At 37.9% G+C, this 18,450-nt stretch overlaps 1 protein-coding gene across 1 annotated transcript in view; it reads right to left on the bottom strand.

Annotated features, from left to right (window-relative positions):
- MUC5AC (mucin 5AC, oligomeric mucus/gel-forming) overlaps positions 1-7,854 on the bottom strand; it is an 81,609-nt gene extending 73,755 nt beyond the window's left edge. The window contains exons 1-2 of the mRNA XM_058160442.1: positions 7,759-7,854; positions 3,739-3,891 (exon numbers count right to left, since the gene is read on the bottom strand). Coding sequence (XP_058016425.1) covers positions 3,739-3,891; positions 7,759-7,831 — 226 coding nt within the window. The 5' untranslated portion in view covers positions 7,832-7,854. The remainder of the gene's footprint in view (positions 1-3,738; positions 3,892-7,758) is intronic.
- Positions 7,855-18,450: the final 10,596 nt, after the last annotated feature.

Genomic DNA, 18,450 nt, shown 5'->3' with positions numbered 1-18,450 from the left:
CAATTTTTAATGCTTGTAAGCCACCACATGTATATCTCTAAATGAGATGGGCAGTGTTTGTTTATTTATTTTAAACAAACAAACAAACAAACAAACAAATTTGACAATTCAAAGCTTTCTGAATTTCCTGGTCATAATTTAAGTTACTCTGAATTTAGTGGGATCTTTTGCTGAATAAATATGCACATAACCAGTGGTGGGATTCAAATAATTTAACAACCGGTTCTCTGCCCTAATGATTTCTTCCAACAACCAGTTCACCAAACTGCTCAGAATGTTAACAACCGGTTCTCCCAAAGTGGTGCGAACTGGCTGAATCCCACCACTGCACATAACTAGTATGAAAAGTCTTGTAACAAAGTTTTCAAATTAAAAAAAAACTAATATATATATCTAATATATATATAAAAACTAATATATATCAGTCAAATGCATTTCTGATCAAACCCTGTAATGTTTCATATGGTAACTGCACTGTTACCATATGAAATCATCCTCAGTGCTAAAATTATGGGAACTTGTCTTCATATAAGTAAGCTTAATGCTGAAAATGATGTCTTATATAAAAGTAGCCATGTTGGCAAACATTTTCTTTCCATTGTGCAATCCATATCAAAATGTGAAAGAATGAATCCCTTTCTGCACTTAAATTTCTTTATAAATGGGTAGTGGAACAGCATTTCAATTGTTGGCAAAATGTGATTATCTTTAAAGAATATTTCTTTGTGCAGATGGCAATTACACAACAGAAAGAAGGGCAGAAGTCCAAATTCTGTTTTTGTTTCTTTTTTCACTTTTCTTCTTTTTTTTTTTCTATTTCCTGTTTTTCTTCTATTGTATTCCAAAATTCTAATAAAATGTTTTTTTTAAAAAAAATATCTTTGTTTGACAAGCTTGAACCAAGAACACAAATCACTACTGAAATAGTGACTCACTGAATTTTGTATGAGGAAAGGGGTCCTGATCCCTCAAATACAGGGCTGCTCAACCAAAGAATCTTTGGTTTTTTGTAGTCCCTAGACCTTTATGGCATAGGAAGGTTTCCAGCCATTTTGAGAGAAGAAATTGAGTAAAAAAGAAAAGTTAAGACTACCATCATCAGCAACATTTTCACAAAAAATATTTTCTCTCTCTCAGAAATAACAGGAAGAAATCGACAACTGACAGTCCTGGTCAGGCCCACAGGCATAAACACTCTCCAAGCATTTTCTATTATTTTTTCATTCACTGTGGCCTTAATCCACCCAGAAGCTGTTAAGTGTGGCTGCTTGCCAATAAGCAGTTATCATCCCAAGTTTGCTTTTCATCACAGCCTAATCTGTTTAACATAAGAATCATGCAAGATTTCTCCACCCTTCCATTTGCAGAGCAACTCATGTTTGCCACTTATCTATATAACTGAAGAACCAGTCCTTACTATTTGGCACCACATGACTGTGGCAGTATAGCTTTTCTATGGTTGAAGGGTTTAATGATTTAATAGAGGCTTCAGGTTGAGTTGATTTCAATCTTGTATAGAAAGTGAATTGAATGAAATGCATGCCTTAAAATACTTTAAGGCCCATCTTGATGTTTCTTTTCATAATACATGTGACTGACTGAAAAACTGATTGGAAAATTAGATTTAGATTTCTGGATAATATTGATCAAAATCTAGAGCTGAACCAAGAAAAAATCCATCTATTTCCCAGATAAAAACATATCTTAAATGGTGTATTTTAGCAGGTACAATATATGCCTCATTCTTATTTTAATTTCTTCAACTTTAATGATTCTGTAACAGTTCTGTCCAAACCTTTCTTACTACAGCCAAAGAGGTGTAGACTTGGAAATTGCCTTTTTCTAAATTGGAAAGGATGTAATGACAAAGAACAAAAGGCAAATTAATTTTAAATTACTATCATGGGTGTAAATTATTTACTATCATGGGTGTATTTCTTACATATCCACACATACACAAAATATATTTGTTCAACCAGATTATTCAAATACAGTTTTAGATTAAATACATCTGTGGTTTGTAAGTATACTCCTTAATTGATGAAAATGAACAATACTTCATTGTAAACATACTTTTATTTGCAATGCCCCATCTTAAAAAAACATAGTTTTTGCTGTTTTTCCTAGCTAACCAAACTCTCATTTTGAAGATTCCACTTTCATTTTAAATGGAAAGAACAGCTGTGGGATGTGTAATTGTTTGCATGAAGTAAACTTTGAAGATAGGTGAACAGTTACTTTTGCTTTTAGTGTGCTGGACAGCTGTCAATCACAAAAACAATTAAAAGGACATATAAATAAGAATACAGGATTGTTTGACTGGACTTTGCAAGCATATCCCCAAATATTCTCTCCCCAACAAAGAGAAAGCTGGCTGTAAGCTTTTTCTCAGTGATACTTTGAACCTGGTAATGTCTTAGTTGTATAACATGTTCTATATGTATGTGGAAGGACGATGGAAGAAGCTGTTGCCTGCTTCTTTCTAGTGGCCTTCCTGCTAAACTTCTTGCCACTTAGTCCTTCTTTCTATCATCTCACTTTAAAGAGATCGAAGCCTTGCTATGAGAGATCAGCTGGTAGTCAAATCCCTGTGTTTATGATTCTTCTGCCCAGCTGAGCTCAAACAATGCCCGGCTCTAACAGAATCTGCAGGTTCTTGCCTTCTTATACTTTGGGATGATGCCCACATTCCTGTTCCACTCCACTTCCCATTGGCCTGAGGGAAAGATGATTAACAGGTGATATGATTGCCATATTCATATCTGAAGGGCTATTATGCCTAGGTGATGAAGCAAATGTAGTTGTTGTTGTTGGGCTCAAAACAATGAGTTCACATTACGGAATGAGAAAAGGAGAGATGGAGGATGGTGAATGTTATATGTTAGGAAATTTTAATTTAAAAATAACTTCCTGGTGGCACAAGTGTCGATGATGGAGTTTGGATGACCAGCTGTGTAATTATGAATGGCCTGTTTTGGCAAGGGGTTGGATCTTACTGGCTCTACGAGTTCCTTATCTCTGAAACGCTTTGTGAAAATAGATCCACTGTGTAAAGAGAAGAGTGATTTGAAATGGTATGCCTTGCTGTTGGTCTGACAGCTCTTTTCCTCTCTCTCCTCTATGCTTAATCAGAATAGGGGTGGAAGGGACCTTGGAGGTCTTCTAGTCCAGCCCCCTGTTCAAGCAGGGGACCCTATACCATTTTAGACAGGTGGCTGTCAATCTTTTCTTTAAAAAAGTGACAAAGCACCCACAACTTCTGAAGGCAAGCTGTTCCACTAGTTAATTGTTCTCACTGTTAGGAAATTTCTCCTTAGTTCCAGGTTGCTTCTCTCCTTGATTAGTTTCCACCCATTCTTTCTGGTCTTGCCTTCTGGTGCTTTGGAAAATAAGATGACCCCCTCTTCTTCGTGCCAGCCCCTCAACTATTGGAATATTGCTATCATGTCACCCATAGTTCTTTTTTTCTCCAGACTAGCCGTACTCCAGTTCCTGCAACGGTTCTTCATATGTTTTTGTCTCCAGGTCTTAATCATTTAATTATGCTTTAATCAGGCTTCTCCTTTAATCAGGTTGCTGTTCTAAGAGAAAGCCCAATGCTTTCTGTGTCTACATTGTGTTGCTCAATCAAAGATATTAATCTGCAAAATCTGCTTCTCTTCCTGAAAGATCAATAGGAATGTGGGGCCATGCAGTCCGATTTTTCACCGTTTTGCTCTGCCCTGTTCAGATACCTACAGTCATGTGTCTGCTGCACTTGCTGATCCTCAGGACCGAAGGGCTGTTGGTCCACATATTGGGACTGCTGATCTTCATACTGGGATTGCTGATCCACATATTGGGATTGCTGGTCCTCGTACTGGGATTGCTGATATTCAGACTGGGCATGTACTGCAGCAATAATTAGAAAAGCAAAGCATTAATGGTCATGGATTTCACAAGAAAAATTCCCCTGCAACAATTCTGCAAAATATTATTGTCTTTCTAGTGTTTTATTTATTCTCTGGGATATTTTATTTTCTCTGTTCATCAATCAGCACTTAAAGCAGTTAAACATATTCAGTGAAACATAGAATTTAGGATAGAAAAACAAGTGCCTGAATTAGTTCACTTCTGAGGGGTCCTTGGTGCTCTCTGAGCTTGGTTTTTTTTTTTAATTTGAATTTATATCCTGCCCTTCTCCGAAGACTCAGGGCGGCTTACACTATGTTAGCAATAGTCTTCATCCATTTGTATGTTATATACAAAGTCAACTTATTGCCCCCAACAATCTGGTCCTCATTTTACCTACCTTTTAAAGGATGGAAGGCTGAGTCAACCTTGGGCCTGGTGGGATTAGAACCTGCAGTAATTGCAACAGCTGTGTTAATAACAGACTGTCTTAGCAGCCTGAGCCACCAGAGGGCCCATGGTTGGTTGGTTGTTTTCTTGCAGGCATTTCTTGATCCAAACTAGTTAACATCATTAGTACCAAGGACCCCTCATTTCACCCCTGACCTACAAATATGTTCCTTTATTGGCAGTTCATTTCTCCTTCAAAAACACAGCTATAGAATGGCTCTTTGGCTTGCTGTCTAAAAGCAAGGAAGGAAGGCATTCTAGGGAAATGTTCTATGAAGTATTTCAATGTTCTGGCCTCATTATTTTGAAAACCCTATCCTTTCACCAGGCATATATAACACACTGAGCATCCTAGCAGTAGCGGATCAATTTGATCTGATATTATACAAGTATGACAATTTGTAATTCCTCCAATTTAAAGTCTCTCCCTCCCTCCCTCTGCCCTCTCTTTCCTTCATGTATGATAAATCTGTCTGCGCAACTCTGCTGTGGATGTGCATGCATTTTAATATATACATGGCAGCTTCCTTAAAATCAGTGAAATTTCCATCGGTCAAAACTCACTAAAATCCTATTGATTTCAGTTTTTCTACTCTCTATATAAATAAGTCTGGAAACAATCTACTAAGTGTCTTGTTATACATTTTTGCAATCCCTTGGCATTATTGGCCTTAAATACAACATATTTCAAAGTAAGTTGTTTCTTTCTCCTTTTTGCTTCATGAATCTGGTCATAGTAAATAGCCATTAAAATAACTTGCTAATATGTAGAGCATCTAAAAATGTTATAAAAGCAACAACTGCGGCAAGATTGGCCTTTGCACAATGTTGGAAGAAGGCAAAGACGTCTTCCAATGATTTAATAATTTAAAAAAAACTTTGATTGTGCTGAAATGGACAAACTGACATTGGAATTGAAAGGAATGACAGACTTGGAGTATGATGTATCATGGGAGAAATGGGAGAAATGGATTGAAATCAGAAAAATAAAACAGACTCAGACATAGTAGAATTAGATGAAGTAAAATGTATAGAGTATAAGAATTTTGTAGTAATATGTTGTGTAAATGATCACAGTCTTGCACAATTTTTTTTGGTATTCTTGTATTTTTATGATTTTGGGTTTTTTTGTTTAAAAATCAATAAATTTTAAAAAATTAAAAATGTTATAAAAGTAAGTTTTGAGGGCTGAAGCCTGCTTGTCTCCATCTGGAACTCAATAGTATCAAAACTTGAGCCACACTAGTAATACGTTTTAGTCTACCATTCACCTTTCTAGTTATGCTCAGCAAGGTGCTTCTAGAAAGTCTCTAAGTAGCACAGGGTTAATGGACCCCTTTCCTCTGTTTTTACCCTACAAATAGAAATTTAATTTGTGCTGCTTCTAAACATGGAAGTCTACAACTATTTTAAGACAATGGCAATGCTTTTGGCTTGTAACATCATGTTCCATAATTGTGTGCCAGATGGCGAAATACTTTCCTTAGTCTTTCTTCAGTTGCCATGTGTTCATTCACTGAGTATTCCTAATCTAGTACAAGAGAAGGTACAAGAGAACACTTTCTTGAACTTCTTTCTTAAGATCATTTCGAAGTTTACTAGTATAAGTTACCTTTTAGTCAACCATTCCCCTAAACTTAAACATTTTCAACTGATTTTATTCCTATAAAGAACACTATGTTGCTAAATATTTTTGCTCTATTCCTTTCTTACAAAGAAGTAGCCAGAATTGTAGAATATTCTAAATATTGTATGTGTGTGTGTGTGTGTGTGTGTGTGTGTATGCACACATATGAACAGATTCCTACCACATATACATTAGTTTATTTTAAGTCTATTGTTAATACAAAATAACTTACAATTTAAGTTATTTTATATATTTTATTAATAGACTATGAGGGATATGCATGTATGTCTTCAGTGTGTTATTAGTTTATAAAGAATGGCTAGATATTTCTGTCTTTTCTGGTTGAAATGCTACATTAGACCAATGATGATGATGATGATGATGAGAGTGGTGGTAGTGATAATGATGATGATAATAGTGAAGAAAGAAGGAGGAGAAGAACCTAAAATAGATTTTATCTTTTTACTGCTTTTAAGCCTTCTGTTTATCCTCTCACCAACATATCAATTACCATCCGAAACGAAGGTTAGATTTTGACAGATTCTAAACGACTTAACTCCATCTAAGTCCAGCAAATCAAAATTCTTTGATATTAATCAACTTCAGTGTTATCACAATGAAACAATGCAATTTTATGCTGAAACCAGAAACATATTTAAATATGAACTTCTGGCATTTTATTCCTTTATATCTCTTAGAAAACTTCCTATCATCTTCTTATTACAAGTACCTTGAGTAGAAACTGTATAAAAGTGTTTTGCAATAATTGCACTGATCTTAATGCTACTTGTCCAGTACACATGGGGAAAAAAAGGAAATGGAATCTTAATTCAGGCAGATCTGCTAAGTTATCAGCATAGCACTTTCCATGTAGCCTACATAAACAGTCCTGTCTGTTGTGAGGCACTATTAATCATAATTATTGATATAATCAAAGCCCCTGAAGTTTCAAAGGAGAGCTGCACTCATTTCGAGTATGAAAGGGATGGAAAAAAATGGATAGTATTTTCCCAAGAAGACAATGCATAGAGATACTGCTAAAGATAAATATTTCTGGACATGGTTTCAATCAGTTTTCTACATGTTGTAAAGTTTTGAACAGTTTTGACCCTCATAATTTCCATCCCGACTTTCTCTAGGAAATAAACTTAGATGCTTAGGAAAACACCCAGAACATAACCTTTTCAGAGTACCTTGTCTCTGTAGATCATATGAAATAAAGGTCTGTTCCTTATTTAAAAAATGACTGATAAATTACAGGACTGTACACAATCCCAGGAGGCTATAAAGTTCACATTCCTTGAACGGCTGATGATTTTAAATGCAATTAATTCAGTGCTGGATTTCTAATTCATCAAAAATAGCATGAACTTTGCAATAGACTTTAAGAGCTTAACAATCTTATTGCAAGCCACCTGAACAATGCAGCATTTTTATTTGCCTTATTAGCCTTGTCAAGTTTGTAACTTTCTACATTCACAACTGTATTTATTTTTGCAGAAAAAAATGAACATAAAAGAGAGAATTAATTTTCATATTGCACCGGCTCCATTAACCACTGGTTTTTCTTTACTCATTTTTATCCATCAAAATACTGCTCAGTGTGTCAATAAAAGCTGGAATATTGGTGATTGATAGACGAACTCAAGCAAGTGTTTTTCCAAGTCCTGATAACATTTAATGAGGCAAAGCAAAGAAAACAGTGTAAAATCATCAGACCTTCAAGAAGTCAGGCATTTGCTGAATGTCTGCCAAATGATAGGAAATGAACTTCTCTTAAAGTTTCCTACCTTTCTGATGGCTTAAGATGATCATTAGTATGGGTATCCATAGTGGTATTCGGGTCCCCCTGTCTATCCCCATCCTGCCTGGGGAGCTTGGCAGCATGTACCATATGACGGGCTTCTGAGAAGCCACTTGTCTTTTGATGCCTCTTATATAGCAGGCGTGTGGACTCTGGCTGAGTTCCCAGATAGTTTCACAAGCTCCCAGAGAGGTGGAGTTTCAGGATCTTTAGCAGGTGCACAGGTTGTGTGATGATGCTGTTTTACTTTATTTGGAGTTGCTATGACCATTGAAGAAACTCAGATGAAATGAAAAGCAAAGTTCATCACATCTTTTGCCATTTAATAGAGTTAAAGAGAAGATGCAATTCAAGGATCTTGCCCTTCCTTTACCATTACATGGTGGAGTAATGGTAAAGAGGTTGGGCTAGGCCCATGTTCAAATCCTTCCTCAGCTGCAGGAGCTCACTAGATGACCTTGGGTCATGCACCATTGCTTAACCCAACTTCCTTCTCAGGAATTTTGTTAATAAGGGAAAATGGGAGGAGGGAGAACTACAGGTATTACCTTGGATTCCTAAATAATACATAAAGATTGGGTGGGGTTGTTCTATCCTGAATACACAGGTTCTAAATAACCTTTTAAATAAATACTCATACTGAAAGCTGTAGTCACTAGAACAATATTACAGAACAAAAATAGATGATGGCACAGATGTTGAAAATGTCCACTTTCCAATATCTTGCAAAGTTGCATGTGAAGCCATGTGAATCCTGTAAGATTTGAGATCTCATGAGATTTTGCCCATTTAAAAAATCATGATGAAACAAATTTAATTTTAAACTTTGGGTGCTACTTAAGTGTTGATAGTACTTTGGTGTTGATTGTCTCTATGGGTGCTCATTGGGAAGGAAAGACAGAAAAAAAAAGTTATAGATATAAAATTATATTCATTTAGCCCATTCAGGTGTCACAAACACTTGCAGAGGGTAGGGTTTGTCTAGATGGCTAAGCTCTCCAGTTTCATGGTGCCTAAACAGGGTTCCAGTATATGCAGAAATATAAAGGTTTTTACTCTAGGCTTCGTGTAAAGAGATATTACTCTTTTCCTCACATCACTTGATTAAATTAGTTCTGCACTTTTGCAATAACTTATCTTAAAAAGATGGATTTCATTAACAATACTAGTAGTCCATACTGGGCATTTTGGTTTGTACATCAGAATATTAATTTCCATGTGGTCATTCTTTGTCACATTGTATCTCTTCCTGCAGAAAAGGATTCAAATTTCCCAGATCCAGCCCTGTTCATGATTCTAGGAGGTGTTTAAATTTGTTGGCCAAATGTGGCTGATACCAGAAAAGCTGGTTCAGGTTTAGTAAGTATTGGGATAGGAAATCAACAGGGAATCCCAGAGCTTTAACATAGATTAGGAAGTTAAAAAAAATGAGAAGGAAATGGCAAACCAATTTTGTATTAGTGCAAAGAAAATTCTGCACACATTTCCATGAAGTCCCCCCAAAAAGAGCTCAACTCAAAGAGAATTTTCCTTCCATATCATGGATTTGTTTAAACTAGAAAGGTGTAATGAGAATTATACCACACCCAACTTTCTCTTTCCAAAGTGGCAGAGAAAATAATGTTTCTCGCATACAACAATCAACAGAATAAAAAAGTATGTACTGTAGATATAATTACTCGCAAAATTGAGGAAACCTATTAGTTGGCTTAGAACTAAGCAAGGACAAAGAATGCAGTTCAAACAAATGGAAACTCAGTAACAAATGACTTTGTAAATTATATTGTTAAGAATGCTTCCAGTTATTGGAAAGGAGGGAATTATGGTTGAGAAACTTGTTATTCTAAACAAAACAAAAGAATCCAGTTCAATATTTCCATCTGAATCAGATTACTTATTTTCAATCAGTCACTCATCCTAAAATAAGCAAAACTAGAATAGAATAGAATTTGTTTTTTATTGGCCAAGTGTGATTGGACACACAAGGAATTTGTCTTGGTGCATATGCTCTCAGTATACATAAAAGAAAAGATACGTTCGTCAAGAACCATAAGGTACAACACTTAATGATAGTCATAGGGTACAGATAAGCAATCAGGAAACAATATCAATATAAATGTTAAAGATACAAGCAACAAGGTTACAGTCATACAGTCATAAGTGGAAGGAAATGGGTGGTTGGAACAATGAGAAGATTAATAAATAGGGCAGACTTAATAAATAAGCAAAACTATGTAGTTATCTGCCAGTTATAGGCACACTACAGGGCTGAGTTACACTTATACCCCATATGTTCATTGAAGATTACTCAGTTTGCTCAGAATCAAGTAATAAAACTTTTCTGGACTGAAACACCTTTTATTGGTAGTGGAGACTGGCTACTAATTAGCATAAAATGATTTGAAAATTGCCTTCACTCTACATAAAACAAAGAGCGCAACCTCCAGCTTTAAATCCAACTATATTTCGCAGTTTCATTTCATGTAGTCCTTGGCCTCATTTGAAAATGAAGATTGAGAGAGAGAAGATGGGTAGTTCCACCTACTTGTGGCCTCATCCAACTATTGCACATTGTGGCCACAGAAGTTTCCTCAAGGAATGCAGCCCTTGCGGGAGAAAAGTTTGCTTATTTTTTATTTAGACAAAGTAAAGTTAAGGTAAAAAACAAATAATTTTTCCCTTTGACATGTCAGCCATCCTACTATTGATTATTGCTATGAACCTGGGAGTTGAACAAGTTGGAGGTAATGGACAAACCTGCTGATCCGGTAGAACAAGGTGCATCATTTGATAGATAAACTTCAGGTAATACATTGTTAAGAGAACTATGTAGTTAAGACCATATGTGGAATGTACTAAAAAAATAATAATGAAGAGGCATACCTTTTTACTTCCATTCTCAGCTGTGAAAATTAGGACCAATAGACTTTGGTTATCTTTTGGAATATTCGTGCCTCTAGTTTGTTGATCCTGTCTATTTGTAAATAAAATGAAAATATTATAAATGCTGATCAAGTTCATTAACACCCTTCCATAGGAAGTCGTATCTACTTCAGGTCCCATGTTAAGGAAGCTATCAATTCTTTGGAAAATGGTGTATCACTAATACAGTGGAAAAAGAAGATCTTACCTTCTTTGCTTGTAATAAACAAGATGAAATAATTAATATTGTTTTTTTAAGAATAATATGTCTTTTATTGTGAGAAAAAAATAAATTTGCCTACAATTTTCTTCAGCCGAAGAAATGTTAACAGTGTTTTTCAATAATCATTTGCCATGATCAGCAGTATCATGATTTAGAACATTCAGACTTTGGAGATTAAACCAAATCTCCCTAATGGCCTTATAGTATAGGTTTATTTTCTTGTTGCAGATCATAGCAGAAAAAAAAAAAGACTATACTGGGGTGAAATGTCAGTATTAAGCTAGCAGATATTGGCATGAAAGATGACTCTGCCTCTTTTTCTCATGAGATTTCATCACTACAGAAGCTAACCAGGAATGAAAGGTTGACCTTGACCATATATTAATGTGAAGGCTATTTATCTAATTTAGAAAGAAAAAAGTCCCACACAGCTTTCCATGTTTTTGTCTTCACTTTTTTATTTGCTTAAAAGACAGCAAAAAGCATTTTCAGTCAAGTTTTATTTAGACAGTCAAGCAGCTTCATTTTTTGAGCCTCAAGCATCTAATAGGTTTGCATTCTTTTCCTAACAGTTCCCCCCGCCCACCAGCTAATACCTTGACATGGGTGGATATCCAAGTACAAAATGCATTTATTTATCAAATTTATACACCACCAATCTCAGTATCTGAATAATCCTAGATGGTTTCAGATAAAAGCCATAAAGCCATACAAAATGATACAGTTTTAAAAAAACCAGCTAAAACAGTATTAAACACAGTATTAAAAGGTGGAGGGAACCCCCAAAGTTTCCTACCATTCTTTGATCCCCATGCCAGTTGGCAGAGCCAATCTTCACTCTTCATATAATTGGGACAAGACAGTTCATCAAACAGCTTGGTCCCATGTGATAAAGGGCTTTAAAAGTGATAACCAACACCTAGAATTGGACCTGGAAGCAAACTGGCACCCAATGCAGCTTAATCAATGGAGGTGTTACATGCACAGCCTCAGGGTTCTCAAAACTGTTCATACAGCTGCATGAACATCTGAATACTCTACAAGGGTAGCCCCATGTAGAGCACATAATATGCAATAATCCATATGGGAGATGACCATGGCATGAATGATTGAAAGAAGTGTTCCCGAACCAGGAAGGAGAACAACATAAAATTGAGCAAAGGTCCTGCTAGCTATGACCATCACCTGAGCAATTATGAGTCCAGATGAGGATCCACAGATTAGTCATCACATTCATCTGGGGCAGTGCAACCCCATCAAAGACCAAGGATGGTAGGTAACCCCCCCTCCCCTTTCGCAACCACTCTGTCTTACAAGGGTTCAGTTGAAGCCTACTACTCCTCATATAGTCCCTCACCGCCTCAAGCACCACAAAATACATCCATAGCATCACATAGTTCACTCAGGAGAGAGATGTACAATTGGTATCATCCACATACTGATGGTACTTTGCCCCATGGTGATGGATTGCTCATCCAGCAGCTTGATGTAGATGTTAAAAAGCAGTCTGGAGAGCACTGAGCTCAGCAGCATCCCACAAAGCAGGAGCTCCAGGCCAGACCTCTTGCTTCCTATCAACTATTGAGACCTGCTTCTGAGGAAGGGGGGTGAAGAGCACAAAAATGTGCCCCCCAACTCAAAAGATGTTTTTTCTCTGTTTCTTAATTTTTTAGGCCTAGGGCAGGGATTGGCAGCCTTAAACACTCAAATAGCCACTTGGACCCGTTTCCCACAGAAAAAAACACACCAGGAGCCACAAAACCTGGGTGGGCGTGGCCAACTCGATGTCACTCCACTCCCACCAAGTCACATTACCACCTAGCCATGCCTACCCAGCCACAAAACTATTCTTTATGTCTTTCTCCCCCTCTCCCTATCTCCCCCTCTCGCCCCCTCTGTGTCTCTCTCCCTCTGTATCTCTTCCTCTCTTCTTCTCTTACCCCCTCTCTACATATCACTCTGTATGTGTCTCTCTATGTCTCTCTCTCTCTGTATGTGTATTTATGTGTGTGTGTGTCTCCCCCCTCCCTTCGGGTGACCATCCTCTTCCTCCTCTCCTCTCGTAACTCCCTGGCCCACTACGGCTGAGCCGGGAGAGTTTGCACGTGCAGGGAGACTCCAGCCTGAAGTGGCAGGAAGTGAAGGCTGCCTTATGTGCAAATGTGGCACAAAGGCAGGTACAGGGCAGCTTCACTCCTGCATTCTCCGGTGACCCTCTTCCCACTCCTCCTCTCAGGATGCCCGGGACAACTGTGACTGAGCCAGGAGCTGTACACGGGTGAGGAAACCCTCCTCAAATGAGCGCCAAAGCTCAGGAAAGGCGCACGTGGGGCGGGCAGTGGCTCACTTAAGGAAGGTCTCTCTGTGCATGTGCACATCCTGGCTCAGCCACAGAGAAGGAGAGAGGAGGAGAGTGCAGGAGCAAAGCTGCCCTGTACCTGCTTTCATGCCACATTTGCGCATAAGGCAGCCTTCACTTCCTGCCACTTTGGGCTGGAGTCCCAAAAAGAACTAAGAGGGGTGGGGTGAACCAATGATGGGACTGGGAGCCGTGGCAGAGGGCCGAAAGAGCCACTTGTGGCTCCGGAGCCATGGGTTGCCAACTCCTGGCCTAGGACAACTCTAAGCAATAGATATCTAACCAATATATCTTAGCTGGTTATGATATGAGATTAACAGGCATTTGCACCTAGCATCTACACACCTTTCTATGCTCCTAAATATTAGAGCTATTGTGAAATAATATAACTTTCAATTTTTCTCAGTCAGATGAATTAGCAGCTGATCTGGATAAGCTGACAGGTAATGTTTCTTTGTCACTGTTAATAATGAGTTGTATGCTATAAGCAATAAGTAATTCATAATATTTTAATATTTTGACACTTAGCAATCACAATCAAGGCTATAATGTTTATTAGTTATAGTATTAATAGGAATATTGAAGATATATTATTTCAAATAAAAGAAGTAAAACAAATTAAACTTAAAAATCTGTTTTGTAAACCCAATTTTAATTCATCAAGTGAACCATTTTGAAAGTCAAATTTTTCATTTATAAACTGAACACGATGTTCCATTGAAAATTGCAAGAAGTAGTGGTTTAAAAAATTATTGAAGGGAAAGTTTTTCAGTAAGACCTATGTTGATTTGTGAATTGCTAGATTAAAATTTCTGTTTAAAAATGATGAATGCATCAATGAATCCAGATTGATTTATCCATCTGATATATACATCCATGTATATATTCTTTGTTAATTAAGTGGGTTGCAAACACCCATTCCAAAATAATGATGTTCTTATAGATTGGCTCCTATGATTTATTTATTTTTATTTATTTATTTTGTCACAACAGTATATATAAACATAAGCATGAAAGTAACTATATAATATATAAGCATATATATATAAGCATAAGCATGCAATAACTATATTAATTGGATATAATGAAAGAAAACAATAGGACAGGAATGGTAGGCACGTTTGTGCTCTTATGCATGCCCCTTACAGACCTCTTAGGATCTCTTAGATCCATGGATGGATATCCCAGAGGCCCTAGGAGTGTTGAGATGAAAGAGAGAGCTCTTTCCTTGAGAAAAAGAAATCTGGTCTTAAATTCTATTACCACCCTCTTGGGGAACATGGCAGAAATGTGTGCAACTCTTTGCTCCCTAATTTATTTATTTAAGAAAATTTATATGGCTCTCCAACTCACTCTCAGTGACTCCAGGTGACTTTTAAGGATAAATGTTCAATACAAAAACAATAAAAGATAGTAACCCCCACCCATCCCTCTGGTGACAGCAATCAAATGAGACATTTGATGGGCTCCATCACATTCTGGGTCCTGAGGCTCACTGGAGAAACCAGGTCTCCTTGCAAAAGAATGTCAAAATGAGGGCAGTCTTATCTCCTTAATGCTAGATTTCTCTTGCTGGGAGAGATAAAAGAAAAAAATAAGGTGTGTAGCAGTGGCAGACCAGAGAGACTTTAGATCCATAGTAAGCCTTTGGCCTATTCTGGAAAGAAGATCCATGTTAAAAACACTCAAAGCAGGTAGGTTGGATTGGGCTTCTAGCTCTCTATCAGTACTTTATGAAAGAATGATTAGGAATTGCAAATAAACGTTAGCGTATAACTTTAACAGAGTTGAATCTCAAACATCCTACCACATATGATAATAGGAACTAGTCCTTGCAACAAATGCCACTCAATATGCTTTGCAATTAAAATTTCAGATCTGATCCCACAGAGGAGGTTCAGGTTAAACATAGAAATTATGTTTTCATAATGTGTGATTTCATTTCAGCATGGAGTGCACTTAGGCACACTTGAGTTAAAAAAATAAGAGTCGAAACCTGCAGGAATCTTACGTTATAAAAAGATTTTCCATTCCCTTCTCATTAAGAATGAATAACTTCAAATCCTAGAGTCTAGAAAAGAAAAAGCAAATGGAACCAAAGTGTCTGAATTTTTTAAAAAAGAAACCACATGCAATATTGGTCTAATAGTCAGTAAATAGCACTTTTCTATTAGTTATTTCAGAGCTTTACAGTCAATCATATCTGGCCTGGCAATTTTGACCTAATCTTGAGTAGGATATGTCTAGATTATGTTAAGATGTCCTTGTTTATTGAAAGAGCATCTTTTATTCATTGACATATAGTTGTGTCACATCTCATACACATCTCAAGATTTATATCCTTTCCTACAACCTGACATTCTTATCTAAATAATGGTTGGCTCCTGCATTTTATAACTAGATTAACAGAGTTGGGAGGGACCTTATAGGTCATCTAGTCCAACCCACAGTTCAGGCAGGAGACCCTACACCATTTCTGACAAATGGCAGTCCAAACTCTTCTTGAAAGTCTTAAGTGATGAAGCTCCCACAACTTCTGAAAGAAAGCTGTTCCTGTTCTGTCTCCCCCCCACCTCAGTCGTGAACTGACTCAATTAGCCAGCAATTTTGTCCACGGCAGCTATCAGCTCTGGCAGCAAACCAGCAATTGTCTGCCAAGGTTTTCTTTATCTTCCCTGATGCCAGTGTCACAGAAGCTCGTTAGCGGAGCAACCAGGAAGTCAGGAACAAACAGCAATCCAGGCCAAATGCCCAGTCAAATAGTTCAGCTCAAGTTTCCTCCAGTCAGTTTGTTTTGTCCGTCACGAAGTAGTAGAGCAGCCCCTCCTGCTTTTATACCCTGTGGGGTGTGGCTCCGTGACTCAGCACTCTCTAGGCCTGCCTCACCCCTTCTTTTGTTGTTTCCGCCTCTCTTGTCTATGAAACCTGAGATCTAACCAGGACTGATTGTCCACAGCTGGGTCTGGAAGCGTTGCCTGGGCAGGGGGAGATACAGGTGACAGAGGCCTCATCACCTTCTCCACCTGGCCTGCCTCTGGCTCCTGGAGCTGAGCCAGAGAGGCCGGCCCTGCAGAGGGGAGTCCTGACGGCCCTTCCCCCTCACTCTCTGAGTCACTTTCTGGCAGGGGGACAGGCCCGAGGGGGGGGGCTGGAACCACAACAGTTCCATTGGTTGATTGTTCTCACTTATTTCTAGGTTGAATCTCTCCTTGGTCAGTTTCCATCCATCATTCCTCATCTGGCCTTCAGGTGCTTTGGAAAATAGCTTGACCCCCTCCTCTCTGTGTCAGCCCCTCAAATATTGGAACACTACTATCATGTCTTCTCTGGTCCTTCTCTTCTCTAGAATAGCCACACCCAATTCCTGTAACCGTTCTTCATATGTTTTAGTCTCCAGTCCCCTAATCATCCTGGTTGTTCTCCTCTGCACTTTTTCTAGAGTCTCAACATCTTTTTTATAGTGTGGTGACCAAAACTTCATGCAGTTTTCTAGGTGTGGTCTTACTAAGGTTTTATAGAGTGGTATTAGTACCTCACTTGATCCTGATTGTATCCCTCTGTTAATGCAGTTTAGGACTGCATTGGTTGTTTTGGCTGCCGCTGCACACTGCTTTTCAAATTCGCAAATGCTTTTCAAATTCTTTTAAAAAATGCTTTTCAAATTTTCAAATTGGCAAGCAGATTGCCATTTGCAAATCTTTAGTAAAGGGTGGAGGATTGGTCTGACTCAATATCATATTTGTTGTAAGAACTGTGTCAGCATTCCGAGTAACACATCCGCCAAAAGCAGAACTCCGAGGCAGGTAGATTCCTCAAAGAACATGTTTATCCGATACATCATATCAGCACAGCTAGTGCAAATCAACTCTAAAAGTCCCTGCAGTTTCCCCTTAATTAAAAGAACAAATATTTCCCTCCCCAGATGTCACCAATCACAACGTCCAATGAATGTAGCTGGGAGGCTGCTTGGTCACTCCTCTCCTCCTTCACTTGCCACCAGTTGGGATGACCTTGGTTCCCACAAGAAAACTTTTTGTTTGACTGATAGCTCATCTATCTACTCCCCCCTCCCTTCCCCCTTTCAAAGTTTGTGGCAACAATGAGGCAGAAAATGATTCAGCCAGGTTCGCTTCAGAATTGACAGATTGACTAAACTCATTGATAGCTGTAAAAAGGCTTAATCAGATGAATGGGTGGATGAGATGGAGAACAAAAATGTATGAAGAGGAAAATACAGTAAAATTTTACATTACCATGAGGCTAAAAAAAAACCCAAAAAACAGAAGGAAGGCAAATTATCTTAGCAACTGTATGCTGTAAAGCAGAGGAACATAGGTTTCTTGTGTGAACATTGAGTAAACACAGACTTGTTTTTGGTGGTGGTGGGATGTGGGGGGGAAAACCTCTACTACTTCCTTTATTATGGGCAATAAGGTGCTTTCCGTGGTCCTGCTTTCTTTTCCTTTGATTGCCATATGAGTAGAATGGCTTCGGTATCTGGAATTGTCTTTCCCATCATATGTGTTCCAGATATTTGGGGACACCGACTTTCCAAATTTTCAGCTTCTTCCCATTTAGGTGGCAAAAAAGCCAGACCATTTTTTATGTCATAAATTTTTTAGCAAGTTCAGGAACAGACTCTTCGCTTAGATTGGAGTGACAATGGATTGCCACTATTATCATCAGGGCTTCAGAAATGATGGCTAACCTACCGTGTCATACTTTACCCATCTCAGTTAAAGTTACTCTGCCCTTAAGCAGGGGAGAGAGAGAGAATATAAATATGTAATATTTATACAGTATATATCTTATTTTTTTATATATTTTACTTGTACACCACTCAAAATCCCTCTGGGAAGAGATGGGCAAGTTTCTAAATTTGATAAATAAATAAAGTTATTCGCTTTTAAGGCATACTTCAGAAAGATTGCAACAGACGTCTTTAAAGAATGATTCTGCTAAAATCATTTGGGCATTTGCATAAACTGCAAAATGCAGACAGAAATTCAAACAAGGATTTCCTGCTCAAGTTCAGTATGATACCATGACATACTGTATGCTGTCACTATAATATTTTATATTTTATATCTATAGAACAGGGAATTTGATTTAGGCTTGAACAAGCTGTTTGCAGTTTACCTTGAAGTGGGTTTCAGCAGGTTCTGACCAGTTCT

This window comes from Ahaetulla prasina, chromosome 1, assembly GCF_028640845.1.
Source record: "Ahaetulla prasina isolate Xishuangbanna chromosome 1, ASM2864084v1, whole genome shotgun sequence".
Lineage (NCBI taxonomy): Eukaryota > Metazoa > Chordata > Lepidosauria > Squamata > Colubridae > Ahaetulla > Ahaetulla prasina.
The sequence above is the reverse complement of the archived record's forward strand: the minus strand, read 5'-3'. Positions and strand labels throughout refer to the sequence as shown.